The 13,818-nt window shown below is 43.9% G+C and overlaps 1 protein-coding gene across 1 annotated transcript in view; it reads left to right on the forward strand.

Annotated features, from left to right (window-relative positions):
• Window positions 1–389: 389 nt before the first annotated feature.
• Window positions 390–13,818, forward strand: part of LOC108935025 (low-density lipoprotein receptor-related protein 8-like) — an 89,531-nt gene continuing 76,102 nt past the window's right edge. Inside the window, exons 1-3 of the mRNA XM_029250149.1 lie at window positions 390–925; window positions 1,482–1,601; window positions 2,428–2,430. Coding sequence (XP_029105982.1) covers window positions 859–925; window positions 1,482–1,601; window positions 2,428–2,430 — 190 coding nt within the window. The 5' untranslated portion in view covers window positions 390–858. The remainder of the gene's footprint in view (window positions 926–1,481; window positions 1,602–2,427; window positions 2,431–13,818) is intronic.

Raw genomic sequence — 13,818 nt, forward strand, 5'->3', positions numbered from 1 at the left:
CTGTGCTCGTCAGGTCCAGTTCAGTTCGTCCAACGAGTTGCCTTCGAATTACTGCGTTCACCTGAAAAAGTGCCTCAGCTCGGCAGCAGCACGAGCGCACAATAACTAGCCTCTGCATCGGGGTTCAGCGCTCGCCTCGCCTCCTTCCCGCTCGTATCTGACGAGGGTTCTGATGTTCAATTAATTTCAAGTCACATACTCAACAAATAATATTTGGTGTTGCTCTTACAAAAAACATACTATTGCAGTAGCCCAGGCAGGATGTGAATACGTGTTGTTTTAACAAATCCCATTTTATGAGGGAAAATACAGCAGTAGTACCGTACCGTACGGCGAGGTACATCAGTAACACAGTGCCCTATATTACACGTTTTAAGGACGATGGGAGGGCTCTAATTCCTGCGGGACCACGAACTGTCCTCAACATAATGTCATAATGTGGTTAGTGTGTTGGGCTCGGGTTTAAACTTTGTAAAGGGTACTCGCGCAGACACCGCATGGCTCAACCGGTCGCGCGCGAGAAGTTCTCCCGCCACGCGCGCGCGCACGCAGCTATGTCTGTCCTTCGCTTGCAGAACGCCGTCCGCGTCGCGCGGCTTCGGGACTCTCTCGTCGGGGGCGCGCGATCGCCTTCCTTTTTCTTTCTCGTGCTCGGCGGTTCGAAGACATGATCCCGCCCACAAACGTCACGGATCCGAAGTGCTGCTGAAGCAGAAGAGCATTTGGTGAGGAAACAGTAACACACAGACAAAGTGAGCGGGTGCGCGTCGCTGGAAGACAGGAACACACACACACACACACACGCACTCTGGCTGCAGTCGCGTTTCAGCATCAGTCACCCATCACTGCCGGGGCACCATGCGGAGCGACATTGGCAAGATCGTGCTTTTACACCTGCTTCTGGCGGAGCTTCATTCGACACAAGGTACAGTAGATAATCATCATCATGTGCGCGTCTGTGCGAGAATACGGGGTGAATCTGTGCGCTGCGGCTCATATTGATCCTTTCATAGTAAATCATGTTAATATTCCACTGCGAGTGCGCGTACCATATTTAATATTACGGAAACGTGAGAAAAGCCTCGCGCTTGTTTTGCTCTCACTCTGTAAAACCGCTGCCGATGAACTGATCGTTGAAACAACGGTTTTACGTGCTCGACCCGGGGGGGTTGGGAAAGCGAGGGAGCGCGCATACAGGGGGCAGCATCCTCTACTCCCGCGCGCTGCTCCTTTATGGCACCTGTTAAAACGTTGGAGATCACATTGTGAGAGCCCTGTCTTTGTGACCCACAACACTATCATTCATTCATTCATTCATTCATTCATTCCGATCAGTAACGCCCAGGGAAAAAAAAACACCATAATGCATACATGAGAACTGTGTACTTTCTACTTTATTATATTAAGTTATTTTTAATTGTTACTGTTTAAGTTAATTTGTTTTGTTGTTTTTGTCCCCCCCCCCCCTCAACCAAATTAAGGGAGTACAGGTGAATGTGAAACAGGTCAGTTCCAGTGTAACAACAAGAGGTGTATCCCTACAATCTGGAGATGTGATGATGATGACGACTGCTCCGACAACAGTGATGAAGAGAACTGTCGTAAGTAAGAACTAAGTACATAGTGGTCTTGTATCTGTGTCATTTGATTGGACCATGTGGACACGATGGGCTTTAAGACAAGCACAATGTTAATGCATCTCTCCGGTCGCTGATGGTTGTTTAGGAGGGTGATGTTCGTATGTATCTCTGTACTTTTAAATGATTTTCCTTGCCAGCAGAAGGGGATTGACCACAGAAGAAAACTCCGACACACTCCCCTCCTCACACTAGTTTGGTTTAATACGCTTTATTAAATTTCATCTGTGAAAAGATGTGATGCATATGTTTGCGTTCCTAACTGTTTTTCACAGCAAATGTTAGGATGCTGAAGTCTGACTTTATTCTCACTCTTTTATCACTGAGGTCGATGTAGGTAGATAGATAGATAGATAGATAGATAGATAGATAAAAACTATATGTAAAGATGGAGGCAATTGAGAGGGTAATTGTTTTTTGATAACTAGTCAATTAAATAGCAAAAAGGGTGTAAGCTGAGTGATGTGGGAAACGGGAAGATTTGTCGAATGTTTTTCAAGATTTTAGCCGATTTGTGTGTGACTTGCATGTTTCCATCAAGCTTTCAGTCACGCCACTGCCATGTGAGGTCAAAATGAGATGTCACACTAAGATGGAGTGGGCAGCCCCGGTCCTGGAGAGCCAGATCCCGAGGTTTTTAGAAAATGTATTTGTATGAGGTCTTGATAAGTGCAAGTGAGGTGACTAATGATTGTCACAGAAAGTGAAAAGCAGCTCACCCAACATCTTTCCAAGATCAGGGTTCTCCCCAGTCTTGTTCTTTTAATGAAAGTGGCACAGTGGTGAAAAGCTGGTGAAAGAAGTACATTGGTTACAGCAGGAAGTCTGTGTCATGCTGCGCCAACCGTTGATGATGATCAGGCAGGGGGATAATATTGGCTATGCTTACTTTATTTCTGCTTCGACTGAAAGCTGGATAGCATGTTGAGTGATTTCACTGCAGACTGGATTCAGTAAATCAGAGCAATGCTATGGAACTGCAAAATATTAATAAGAGAAAAATACGGACTGCTTCCCCACTTCCCGAACGGGCATTATCTGACAGGTTGGAAATCAGAACTGTGCATTTAAAGGTATCCCAAACAAATGGTTCTGTCCCCACGCTGCTCCCCTTGTGGATGTCAGAATTCCGTCTCACGTAGCCTACATTCTTCGAGGGAAGACACAGATGAAATGAGTGGGAGTGCACCGCTGTTGCTGTCTTGCTTTGCCATCGCACAATTGAGCAAATTACACTTGTGGGAAGATCTTCCTCAACCCTGGTGGCTGTGAGGTCTCTAAAGCATGAAGAAACCCACGCAGGCAAATGTCCCACGCTGTTGATCCCTGAGAATACTATCACATGGCACATCTTTCAGAGGCAATCGCAAAAAACGTGAATCTCTGAGAATTCGAATTGTACAGTTGGTAAATTTCTCGTGTTTCTTTCCGTGATGCTGCTCCTCCTGCTATCTGAAGGGGTCAAAGGGCTAAAGTGCTAACATCAAACCTCTGCCCGAAAACGATACATTGGCATTCTCTATGGCGACTAAGCTGGAGCCTCCTGCGGAGCCTTGTTTGGAGGAGAGGGATGACTGGGCAGAAGTGCCTGAAACTCGGCTGCAGGGAGGGTCTGCTGCCCTAGTCTTGCCATTGAGGCAAGCAGAACAGGGCTCCAGGCTTCGAACAAAAAACAGGGCGCTCAGATCACTTCTCTATAATTCATGTGTCATAGCAGAGCACCCGTGTTGACATATTTTTGTTCTGTGTAAATTCCCTCAGAGGACTACAAGCATGGCATCCTAATGCGAGAAAGGAAGGCTGCAGTTAGTGGTGTATATCATGGTTGCACACTCTGCATGAACTGGTAAAGTGCCAAAACATATTTGCTGAAAGAACACATACAAACAAGCAGCAAAATTTTAAAAATAGGGGCATACATGAGACTATAATCATTTCAGCGCACAACTTGTTGGTTGTTTTTGTGTTTCTTTTATAGAAAGTGACAAATGCTTAATTGTGTTGGTTGTTGGTTTGTTTTTTCTTTGCTTTAAGATGTCTGTACCTAGAAAATCGATGTAAAATTGAACACAGTGGATTTTTCTGAGGGGTTGGCGAAAGAGGTAACAGACTACACTGGATTACTTAATTTGTAAGTTAAATTTGTGGATAAAGGTAAAAATGAGCTTATAGGGCCTTGTGATAACTGGTGAATGCAAAAGAAAGTTTTTGTCTTTGAAATCTTTAGGAGCCATTTGAAGCGGAAGGGAGAATTTCAGAATCAGTGCGAGTTGCTGTCTTCATCACCATGGGCAATTGCATTAAGAATTACAGTGAGTAGCACTGTGACAGACTTTCTGTGTATGGTTCAAGTGCTTGCTTAGAACACCAGGATCCAGAAATAAGTAATTCGTACTACATTTCTGCAGCAAAAAGGTATTTTGTGAACTGTAAGATGATGTGTTTTCCAGCTTGTGAGTATTTAATATTACAACTAAGTGTGACCCCAAGCAATCAAACCTTGGCAGAAGTGGAATTTTTGGTGGAGAAAAGCCAACCATACTTCACATTTATAATGAAGCATTCATCTTGTAACCATATTGGCTTGCTTTCCATAATTGTTTGTCCTGATGAGGGTCACAGTGGTCTGAAGCCTATTTCGCATTCGATGAATGCAAGGTTGGGTTGCATTACCCTTTCATCTAATACAGCTTTTGATTTTTCCCATTTATACAACTTGTGTTTTCAAGGTTACGTGCCTGGCTTAAAGGTAGAACAGCAGAACTGATTACAAGTCCTTGTACTTCACCTCCATGTTACTTGCTGCCTTTTGACAGTGAGGATTTCTAAGAGGCATGTGTTGCACAGCATGCAGGAGTGGCTGGCTTTGTTCTTCTAGCCGTGGTAATCAGGGCACACTGAGCTGTGTGGCTGTCAGTGACCAGGAGCTATGGTGGGTCCTTCAGAAAGAACACATCCCCATAGATTTCAGATATTTTGGCTTATTTGTGGCTGATGACCAGGAGCTTTTTTATGTCAAAGTGTATGAGATAGAGCCAAGAGAGTTTCATGAGCACCAAAATCCACGTGTGATGATGACCCACGTACATGAGGTTGAGGAGGCACTCGGACTTACACGGATGCCCCAAGACGCTGTGGGTTGTCATGAGCCACTTTTCTGTATTCTTTTCCGCTTCTTGCTCACAAGGAAAGTTTGAGCGAAGGACATTTCAGGATAAGGTCGAAGGGGGTGCTCATGAATATGAAGAAACTGCAAATGTTAGTTAATTTTCTCAGAGGTGAATTGAAGCAGCAGTGAAGTATTCATCCGTACGGTTTGAATTATGTATGCAATAAGGAATCAGTGCTTTGACCTTTGTTTAATTTGTAGAACACACCTAGGATCTCAGGTTTTTCTGTCATCCTGATGTTTTTCCCAAGACTGCCATTAATTGGCAGAGGTCACCTGCAGTTGGAGAGGCGGAGATTGTCAGCACTAGAATTTCTGAATGTGACTTGAGAGTTGGGCTGAATCTCGGAACATATGTGGCACGTTGCATGATCCAGTCACTCATTAGTTGCTACTGGAAATAATTATTAGAGGAAACACAGCCATGTATTAAATATGTATAGGGACCAGAGGCTGGTAACTGCTCAGGCCTTGGCAGTTCAGATCCAGAGAAGTGTAGAACATGCAACTGGGGAGATGAGCTGGCACAAGTATGGCTGGCAATTCCCCACCCCTCCAGCCCCCCACTTACAACTCACTTTTGCCATGCCCTGTATGGGAAGCGCTGCATCGCTATCTGCAGATGTTAAAATGCATGTCGGCTGCTGCTGCTCTAATGAAGGAATTGCTGATCCAGGCTGAAAAGCGGGACTTGCAGTGGAAGCTCTGCAGGGGAGTGGACATTAACGGGGAGATCATACTATGTGTAGGGGCTACATATGTAACTGAATCTCACACCTGGCTTTCTGGGACTTGTGCTGGAGCTATAGCGCTCCACAGTTACGGTGGTCTGCTTTGTGGGTGCTGTGTGGCCCGCATGCTAAGTGGATTAAAGAGTCCTCTGAAAGATAACAAAGCATTTCTATGATCCAGGCAGCACGTGGGTATTTACATGTGGTCTGCCTACAGCACAGCGACTTCCGCTTGGGCAGCAGCACAACCCTGACCACCCCTGCTTCTCACACCTGGAATTATGGTGTTGCTGGAGATTTTCCCAAGGACATTTAGGAGGTCTGACTGATTGTAAGGTGGGTTACATTGGGAGTGCATGAAAGGCCTTATTTAATTTAGTATTTTCTTCCGCTTGTGAGAGGACAATGTTTTAATAACTGAAAGGTATCCAGAGCAAGAAATAGGGAATAGGCAAAAAGGGTTTTATCTTGTATTTTCAGTGGAATTTATAGCTAGGTTTGTTTTTTGCATATTTCTGCAACAGGGATTTGGTCATAAAAGGGGGATTAATGTAGTATAGGCTTTAGTCCATTTAAGGTACGTTAAAATACATTTAAAGGTAGTGTGCATCTCAGTTTTTGAACCCCTCTCAGAGTACATGTCACATAGATGGAGGTAACGTTGTGTTGGAGTTGGCCCAGCTGTGTCTTTTCTCAGCTTTCGGGGATTGCAGTCCACCATGTGCTAGTTTTGAGCGTGTATTTTCCTGCTCACCTTTCGAGAGTCGACCTTGGTGGCACTTAGTGCATTAATCACTCAGACTGTCACCTGCTGTACACCAAGAACTGCCTTTGTTGTCTGTTTGAATTGGTTTTTTCTTTAAAATGATTTAAGTAGCAATAGGCTGAGCCCCCCAGGTGACTGATAGATTTGTACTCCTCCCACAGTGATGCATATCCATGTTTCGTTGTTTTTTCAAACTCACAGGGTTGTTCTGCCTGCTCTGATGACCCAGCTACACAAAGAATGGATTTGAACAAAGAGCCTGGCAATGGTGATAACAGGGCAACCTTTCCTTCTTCTGCCTCTGATGCTTCATTCATTTTTTTGGTTGATGTGTCTTTACTGGGCCTGGTGACATTTACATGTATTAATTTAGCTGATGTGTTTCTCCAATGTGACTCACAATGTTAAACTACTTACAATCATTTACCCCTTTATACAGCTGGGTAATTTTTATTGGAGCAATTTTAGGGTAAGTACTTTGTATCAGTACTACAGCCGGAGGTGGGAAATGAATTTACGACCTTTGGGTCCAAAGGCAGTAGCTCTAACCACCATGCTACAAGGTGTTGTGTGACCTGCTGATCTTGTCTGGGTCCTTTGGAGAACCTGTGTTGAGTTTTGTCTGCTATCAAGACACAGAACTGCTGGAATTTAGAGTAAAGGAGCAGAAAAGCGACGTTTTCTGGTGAAAGACCAGGTCTATAGAAAGAGGTGGCCATCACTTGTTCGACGGTACGAGATTTGACCTGGGAATAGCCGTGGGCTGTTGATTCATGTACTGGCGACCAGCCAAGGAGCAGCAATCCTGGTGATTTCTAAGGCTCTCTTTGTATCTTGTACAGATCTGCAAACCTTTCTAATAGCGTTCATAGTATCTGCTGAAATTTATTTTTCCTTCGCAGCAAAAGATATAGAGACCCAGACAGGGAATAAACAGTTCTTTATTCCCTTACAGATAAGAAAATATCTCAATGCTGCTTAGACTATTTACAGTTTTTCTGGTTGTCACTCAGATACACGGCAGACAGGCAACATTCTGAGACTAATTCATGTATAAAACATTTAATACATTTTTCCTTTGCAAGTGTTTCCATCTTGTTTGTCAAGCTTAAGGGGTAATCCTGTTGATAAAGCAGAACAAGTGTTCAAATACAGAGGTAGGTTTGTTTTTTAATTCTTATTTTAGCTTGCAGAGTCTTGCCAGTCATTCTGATGGTACAAGCACTGCAGTATAACAGTATGTCTCCTTTGTGGACCGTATTTACTGTGCAGTGACACAAGGAGGTTGTTTTTGGGTTCCTGATCTGCCATACTGGGTTTGCTCTGGTTTGTATGCACCTGAGGAGGTCTTCCAGGACATTGCTGAGAATTTTAAACAAAGAATCAGGGAATTCTCATTGCATCTTAGCATGTGCTAGTGATAGATGTAACATGGCTTTACATGTTACTTAAATGCTCATACACTTCGGACTTAGGACTTATACCATCTCAATTTTCTGTGTGTCTTCTGTAGTTGTCCATGCTTTGTGCTGTGTTGTTGTCTGATTTCATGCATATGTCTCTCTTTTTCCACATTACACTACATGCCTGCTTGTGCATTTACAATTTTGCCAGTGGTTATTGGTTTCTTTGTATGATAATGGTTGTCCATTCCCAAACTGTTGTTTTTTTTTCCCTACCTTAAAGGATTCTCCCTGAAGAGAATTAAGTATTTATGAGCAATTTTATGATCCAGTTTTTCATCCCACTCACCCGTTTAGGAGTGCTTCCATGGCATGCTTTGCCAGATAACTGGGGCACTTAAAATATTAGCATATACGCGGCCAAGCGAACGGCGTAAAACAGGATTCCCACACGGGCAGAGGATGTGTAATTGAGTTCTGAAGTTTCAGTCTTCTCTCCCTCTCCATTGGCTGTGTGGGGAATGGTGTCCACATTGTGCATCATACACAGTGACGAATCAATGAGGTCAATGTAGCGGATCAACAGAGCCTTTTTTGGTTATGGATCTGGATGGGAAAAAAATCTAACTGAAGGCCACACACAAACCAGAAAACCCAGATCTACTTTTATGTCCTTTCCCTTTCCGTTGCTGATTGCCTGTGGAGACCATCCTTCCTTCCCTTCGTTCTCCGAATGGCTTCTGGTGGACTGTAGTTTTAATAAGAAACCTCTCGCATGTCTTCGTGATCCAGTCCTCTCTTCAGCTCGTGGCTCCATAGCAGTGAGTGAAGACAGAAGCTGCCCCAGCCTTGGCCCCGGGATTTCTTTTACAAAAGCAATGTTCTGTAGACACATGTGCCATTTATTGTTCTGTTGGTTTCATGTGTTTTGAAGTGATGATGTCCATGATTTCCCATGCTGGAAGAAGGTTCAGAGGGCTTGCGATGAATACTGAGCGCCACTCTGTTGTCTTTCTCCACCCGGCTGCATTGTGATAGTATTTTGCACGGAGATTTTCCTCTCATTGGGCTCTGCTCCCTGCGCTGCCTTGTGTCTCTAGTCGGCCCTCTAATGTGGTCATTAAGGACTCTCCAGTTCAAATCCTGTTATTATCTCAGATTAGTTTGCTGCTCTGTTGGTAGGCAGCTCTCTTCAATTGAATTCCCTGTGCAAGCTGTAAAGTGGTGAAGAATGGGACATCAGAAACTTGCATTTTCATCTCTTCTACTCAACGTTCAAATGATTCCTTTTTGTCTTTCAAACGTTTTCATCCCCTTGAGAGGGCTGAAAACGATGCAAGACACTATCGCCCGGGAAGAAGTCTCTCTGAATCGGATCTTTTGATGCAATAGTTAAATGATTTTCTTTGCTCAAAAGGTTAATGAAATGGCACATAAATGCTGACCCGCTTTTTCTGGGCATTAAATTTAATTGCACTCAGAGTCCTCATTGCCTTTGTCACAATGTGAAACCAGTCAGGTTGTGTGTGTGTGTGTGTGTGTGTGTGTGTGTGTGTGTGTGTGTGTACACATAGTTACATTAGCTTAATACATTGAACTCGCATATGCCCTGCTTCTCAGCTCTCTGTATGGTTTGCACCAGCAGGAGCATCTTGTGGTCTAACTGTTTCTCCCAGATGCAGAAGGTTCACTGAAAGGTTCACTAGAAACTGCCTTTGGCAGATCAGAGGTTTTTTTAATTTCCTGTCTCATGTATCTGGGTACTTTGAGATGTCACGCGGGAAGCACTGAAGGCCTGTGAGGTGCATCGCTGGGTTCAAACATGCCCGAATGAACCCGTATTCCACTAGGAGACTGAAGATTGGTGTATCGCTGACGGTTGTTGCAGATGGTCCCTGCACTCCAGCACCTCACCCCACCCTCCCGATGAGAAACATGAACAATTGACTGCTGTAGATATCTTCATCACCAGTGCTAAACAAAGCCAAAGCACTGTTCCAGAGGGGTCTTGGTGAAACCCACAGGAAAGGAGCCGCAGAATGCCACTGGATGCTGTTTTTCATTTATGTTTCATGTAGCAGAAGGATTTCCCCAAGTGCTTGCGAAGCTTACTAGTAATTATGATGAAGGATTTCTGAAGTTTTAATCTTTTTCCCGTTTAATTTTTGGAGGAAAGAATGAATCTAAATTCTGTTCAGTCAAATTAAGGTGTAATGGTTGCCCCATGGTAATTAAAATATTCAGATTTATTTTTCTTTTCATACCAATATGTGATATTTCAATATCAAAACTTTTGAGTTTCTTATTAATTTCAAGTTTAAGCATCAAACTGCATACTTTCAGAAGAGGATTGGGACTTCAGGACATGGATGCTCAAAAAAAAAAGGTGAGCGTGTATAAAGTAAAAGAAAGCTACTCTAAAAGGCATATGTTCTGAATGTACATAAGGAGAGGTCTTTCCACCTTTTGATTATACACACACACGCACTGTCTGAACCACTTGTCCCATTCGGGGTCGCAGGGAGCCGGAGCCTAACCCAGCAACCCAGGGCGTAAGGCTGGAGGGGGATGGGAGACACTCAGGACAGGACGCCAGTCTGTTGCAAGGCACCCCAAGCAGGACTCGAACCCCAGACTCACTGGAGGGCAGGGCCTGGTCCAACCCACTGTGCCACTGCACCACCCCTTTTGATTACTTTTTGTTATTTTTAAATTTAAACATGAACACTGGTTGTGAGATGCTTGTTGATACTTCTAAGGTTGCTTTAAACCAATGCAACCAAAATTGTTTTTTTGAGTACAAAGTACATTCAATTTTTTAATTAAAGAATGAAAAGCAGGATCTTCTCATGTAGTAATATGGATTAGGTTTTCTCTTTTTCTTGTAAGGCAATCGTGGCAGTGTTAATAGGCCAAAATATTTCGTATCCATGAGCAACAAATGCAAAAAGAAAAAAGGTAAAATTATTATTAGAATTTTTTTTTTTAAGTCTTGGTTTTGAAATGTTTTACTGCTGCGGAGGCATACTCCCATGGGAATGGTTATATGAGGACACATCTTAGCTTTCCTTTGAACAGTGACTGGGGGGTAAGATGTTGCAGTTTGACTCCACGGCCTGTACAGTCGATGTTCTGTTTGAGATGGATCTCCTGCTTTCCTGTGTCTCGCAGCGTTGCCGCCATGGGTCGGGGGTCTGGCTTCTGCTCTCTGGCATCGTGCTGTTTGTTTAAATCCTTCATGTCTTTTTGCACTGTGTGTCCCGTAATGGTGCAGTGCATGACATTATGACACTCATCGAAGATCAGAGAGGCACAGACAGTGTGGAAACTAGTGTGGAAGCATAGCGTGGAAAGCTAGAGATTAGTATACTACAATTATTGGGGCGGGTAAAGGCCAAATGTTGTTTTTGCTTTAACATCCCCAGAGAAGCAATAGACTTTAAGAAATGGGTCAGTTAGTTAACCACAAGCTGGTTATTAAATGCTCGATGCAAGGAAGATGCCCAATTGCCTGATGGTATTTCGTACACCAGAGATTTGACTTCAGGTTATTTACTTGCTCAGTGTGTTTACAGTGTGCTGCATCGCCTGCTGGAATGGACATTCTACAGGCTTTGCGGCAGTCCTCTGATTGGCTGGGCAGACATGCGTTCAAGGCATTAACCAAAGCCTATTTGACGGCTAAATATGAGAGCTGGTTTGAGGCCATAGCACGCTGCAGCGGGTCCAGTCTGATGTGAGTGAGTCACGGGGTCATCCAACAAGTGCCATTTCCTAGGTTCCTAACAGCCACTGAAGGGATCAACACTCATCTCCTGGTGAAATCAAGCTAATTTGGTCTGTTTTATAAATTGTGAATTCAAGTGTCAGGGTTGGGATGTGAATTTTTGAGCTCCTGGGTGCAGTTCAGAGGAAGATGTTTTTTTTATTGTATGAGCGCTGTGTCACTGTGCTGATGCCAGATTGGGGTGACTAATCCCCAGTCCAGGTCATTTTCCTTATCACCCTGCATGACCACTTTTTTATGGACGGATGTTTTCATGTAATAGTCAGCACTGTTAAGACATGAATTTGAATAGGATGATTACCAATTTTTTTGAGAGATTAAGGGAATATACAGTATATGTTATGTTCAAGCCAGCCTGGGATAGAGCTTTTATGGGTTGAAATTTCCCCCCATTAGATAGCCTTTGTTCAATATTTTGGTATGGAATACAGTTTTTCACCACAACATGAATTCCCCCATGGAGGGTAAAACAGATGTGATGTTCCAGTAAAAACAGAGATACTTCCTCATGTAAACACGAGTACAACATGTGGAATGCTGATGATTTCCAACCTTTTTTATGTGTTATGTTTGGTAGTTTTTCAACTGGTTGACAGAATCCAGCATAAACAAGGACAAAGAGTCTGGTTTTGCATTTGAGGTTTTGGAAGGGGTTCTGCCATGTGTCGAGGAGGGGGTGTGGTGGGGGGTGCCCCGGGACCTGCTAATGAACGTGCGGTCCCACTCCGCTGGCAGAGGCAAAGCCGTTCTCCTCGTCATCTGCTTCTGAACATCTGTTCCATCTGGAGGGGCATCTCCCCTTGCAAAGAGAACAAAGCCAAAGGGAGGGGAACAGAGGCATAGACTGCAGCAGAATTCATGAGACATGGGGTGGCCCATGATGCCTTTCATTAGACAGCCCAGCAACATGGGGCAATACACTGGCCCTGCCTTCTAGAATCTTACCACCCCTGCATCCCTTTTTTCATTCCGCATGTACTTTAGCCAAAATGGTCAACAACTAAAGGGTCAGAGATCATTGCATTCCTCTGGTAGTAATTCATGGTGACCACACTAAGGGCAAGTTAAATGTCACTGCTTTCTCTTCAGTTTTGGAAGGCTGAAAGCACTTTGGCAAAGCCAGGAAAATGTATTTCAATATCTCCAGGGACTTGGAATGTGTGGCCTTTAGTGACCCAGTTTTTAGGCCTTTCATGATCTTCTTTGTTAGCAGCCGTCTTCAGAGTATTGTGTCTGGATTCCAAACAGGCATTCAAAATTGGAAGCTTGAGAGAAAACCCAATATAATGGACAGGCCTGTTGCGTTCTTGCGCACATCGTATTGTTCACACATCAGTCCTGAACAGTGGACTCCATGCATGGTGCGTCACAGCACTTCTGCTTGGCTTCTTCTTTTTTCATTTTTGCTCATTCCTGTTTGAAGCAGATCTCCGCCTGGTTCTTCAACATTGGCTCTGCCGTTGGCGTCCTGTCGCTTACTTCTGTTCCTTTCCAGCTGCCTGGTGTGGATGTGAGAGAGTCTGTCCAGCCCAGCAAAAACTGTGCTAGCCATATTCAGGGTGTGCTGAGGCAGTAAGCGCTCTGCAGAACAGAAAACTTGTGTGTGTGTTGTCAGGCACACAGTCTCTATAGCCAGGAGGCCACAGTTACTTCTAAGCATGGGACCTACTGTATTCCTCAGATTTTTTTTCTCCATGGGTTGAGGGAGGAGGAGAGGAATCCAGCAGTTCTACCCCCTGGACAAAGAGTGTGAGTGATCAGTTTGATGCCCTCAGCACATCTGGGAATGTCTGGAAGTCATTAACTCTACCCGGAGGTCAAAGTGAATGTACATTATCCACCAGCTTCTAGTGAAATAATATTAGCTCAAGCATTTTATAACTAAGTCAATTCATTCACTTCCTGACATTTGATAACAGGGTTTATGACTCTAAAACCCTTCATGAGGCCCAGGAAATAGAACTCAATCTTCCTTGGCTATAAAACAGTATAATACGGTAAAAAGAAGTGTTTTAGTGATATAAAGGTGCAACTTTTGGATTGGATTTCATAAAAGTGGATTTCTGTGGATGAAAGATTTTTTAGCTGATCTGCTCTGTACATCTGGTACGTACTTTGGTTCGGTGTCACACAAGTCAGACACACACACACACACACACACACAAAAAGGAACTGTTTAAGTGTTATCTGTCAGTTAGTGCAGTAATTAATGATGATAAAAGGTTGGTGGTAATTAGGTTTGGGGATCTTTGGGTAAAAGCTTGAAAGTATGGCCTTTGCCTCCTCCGAGGCAGATCAAGTCTGCATGGGAATAGGGCGTAATGC

Source organism: Scleropages formosus, chromosome 3, assembly GCF_900964775.1.
Source record: "Scleropages formosus chromosome 3, fSclFor1.1, whole genome shotgun sequence".
NCBI classification, from domain to species: domain Eukaryota; kingdom Metazoa; phylum Chordata; class Actinopteri; order Osteoglossiformes; family Osteoglossidae; genus Scleropages; species Scleropages formosus.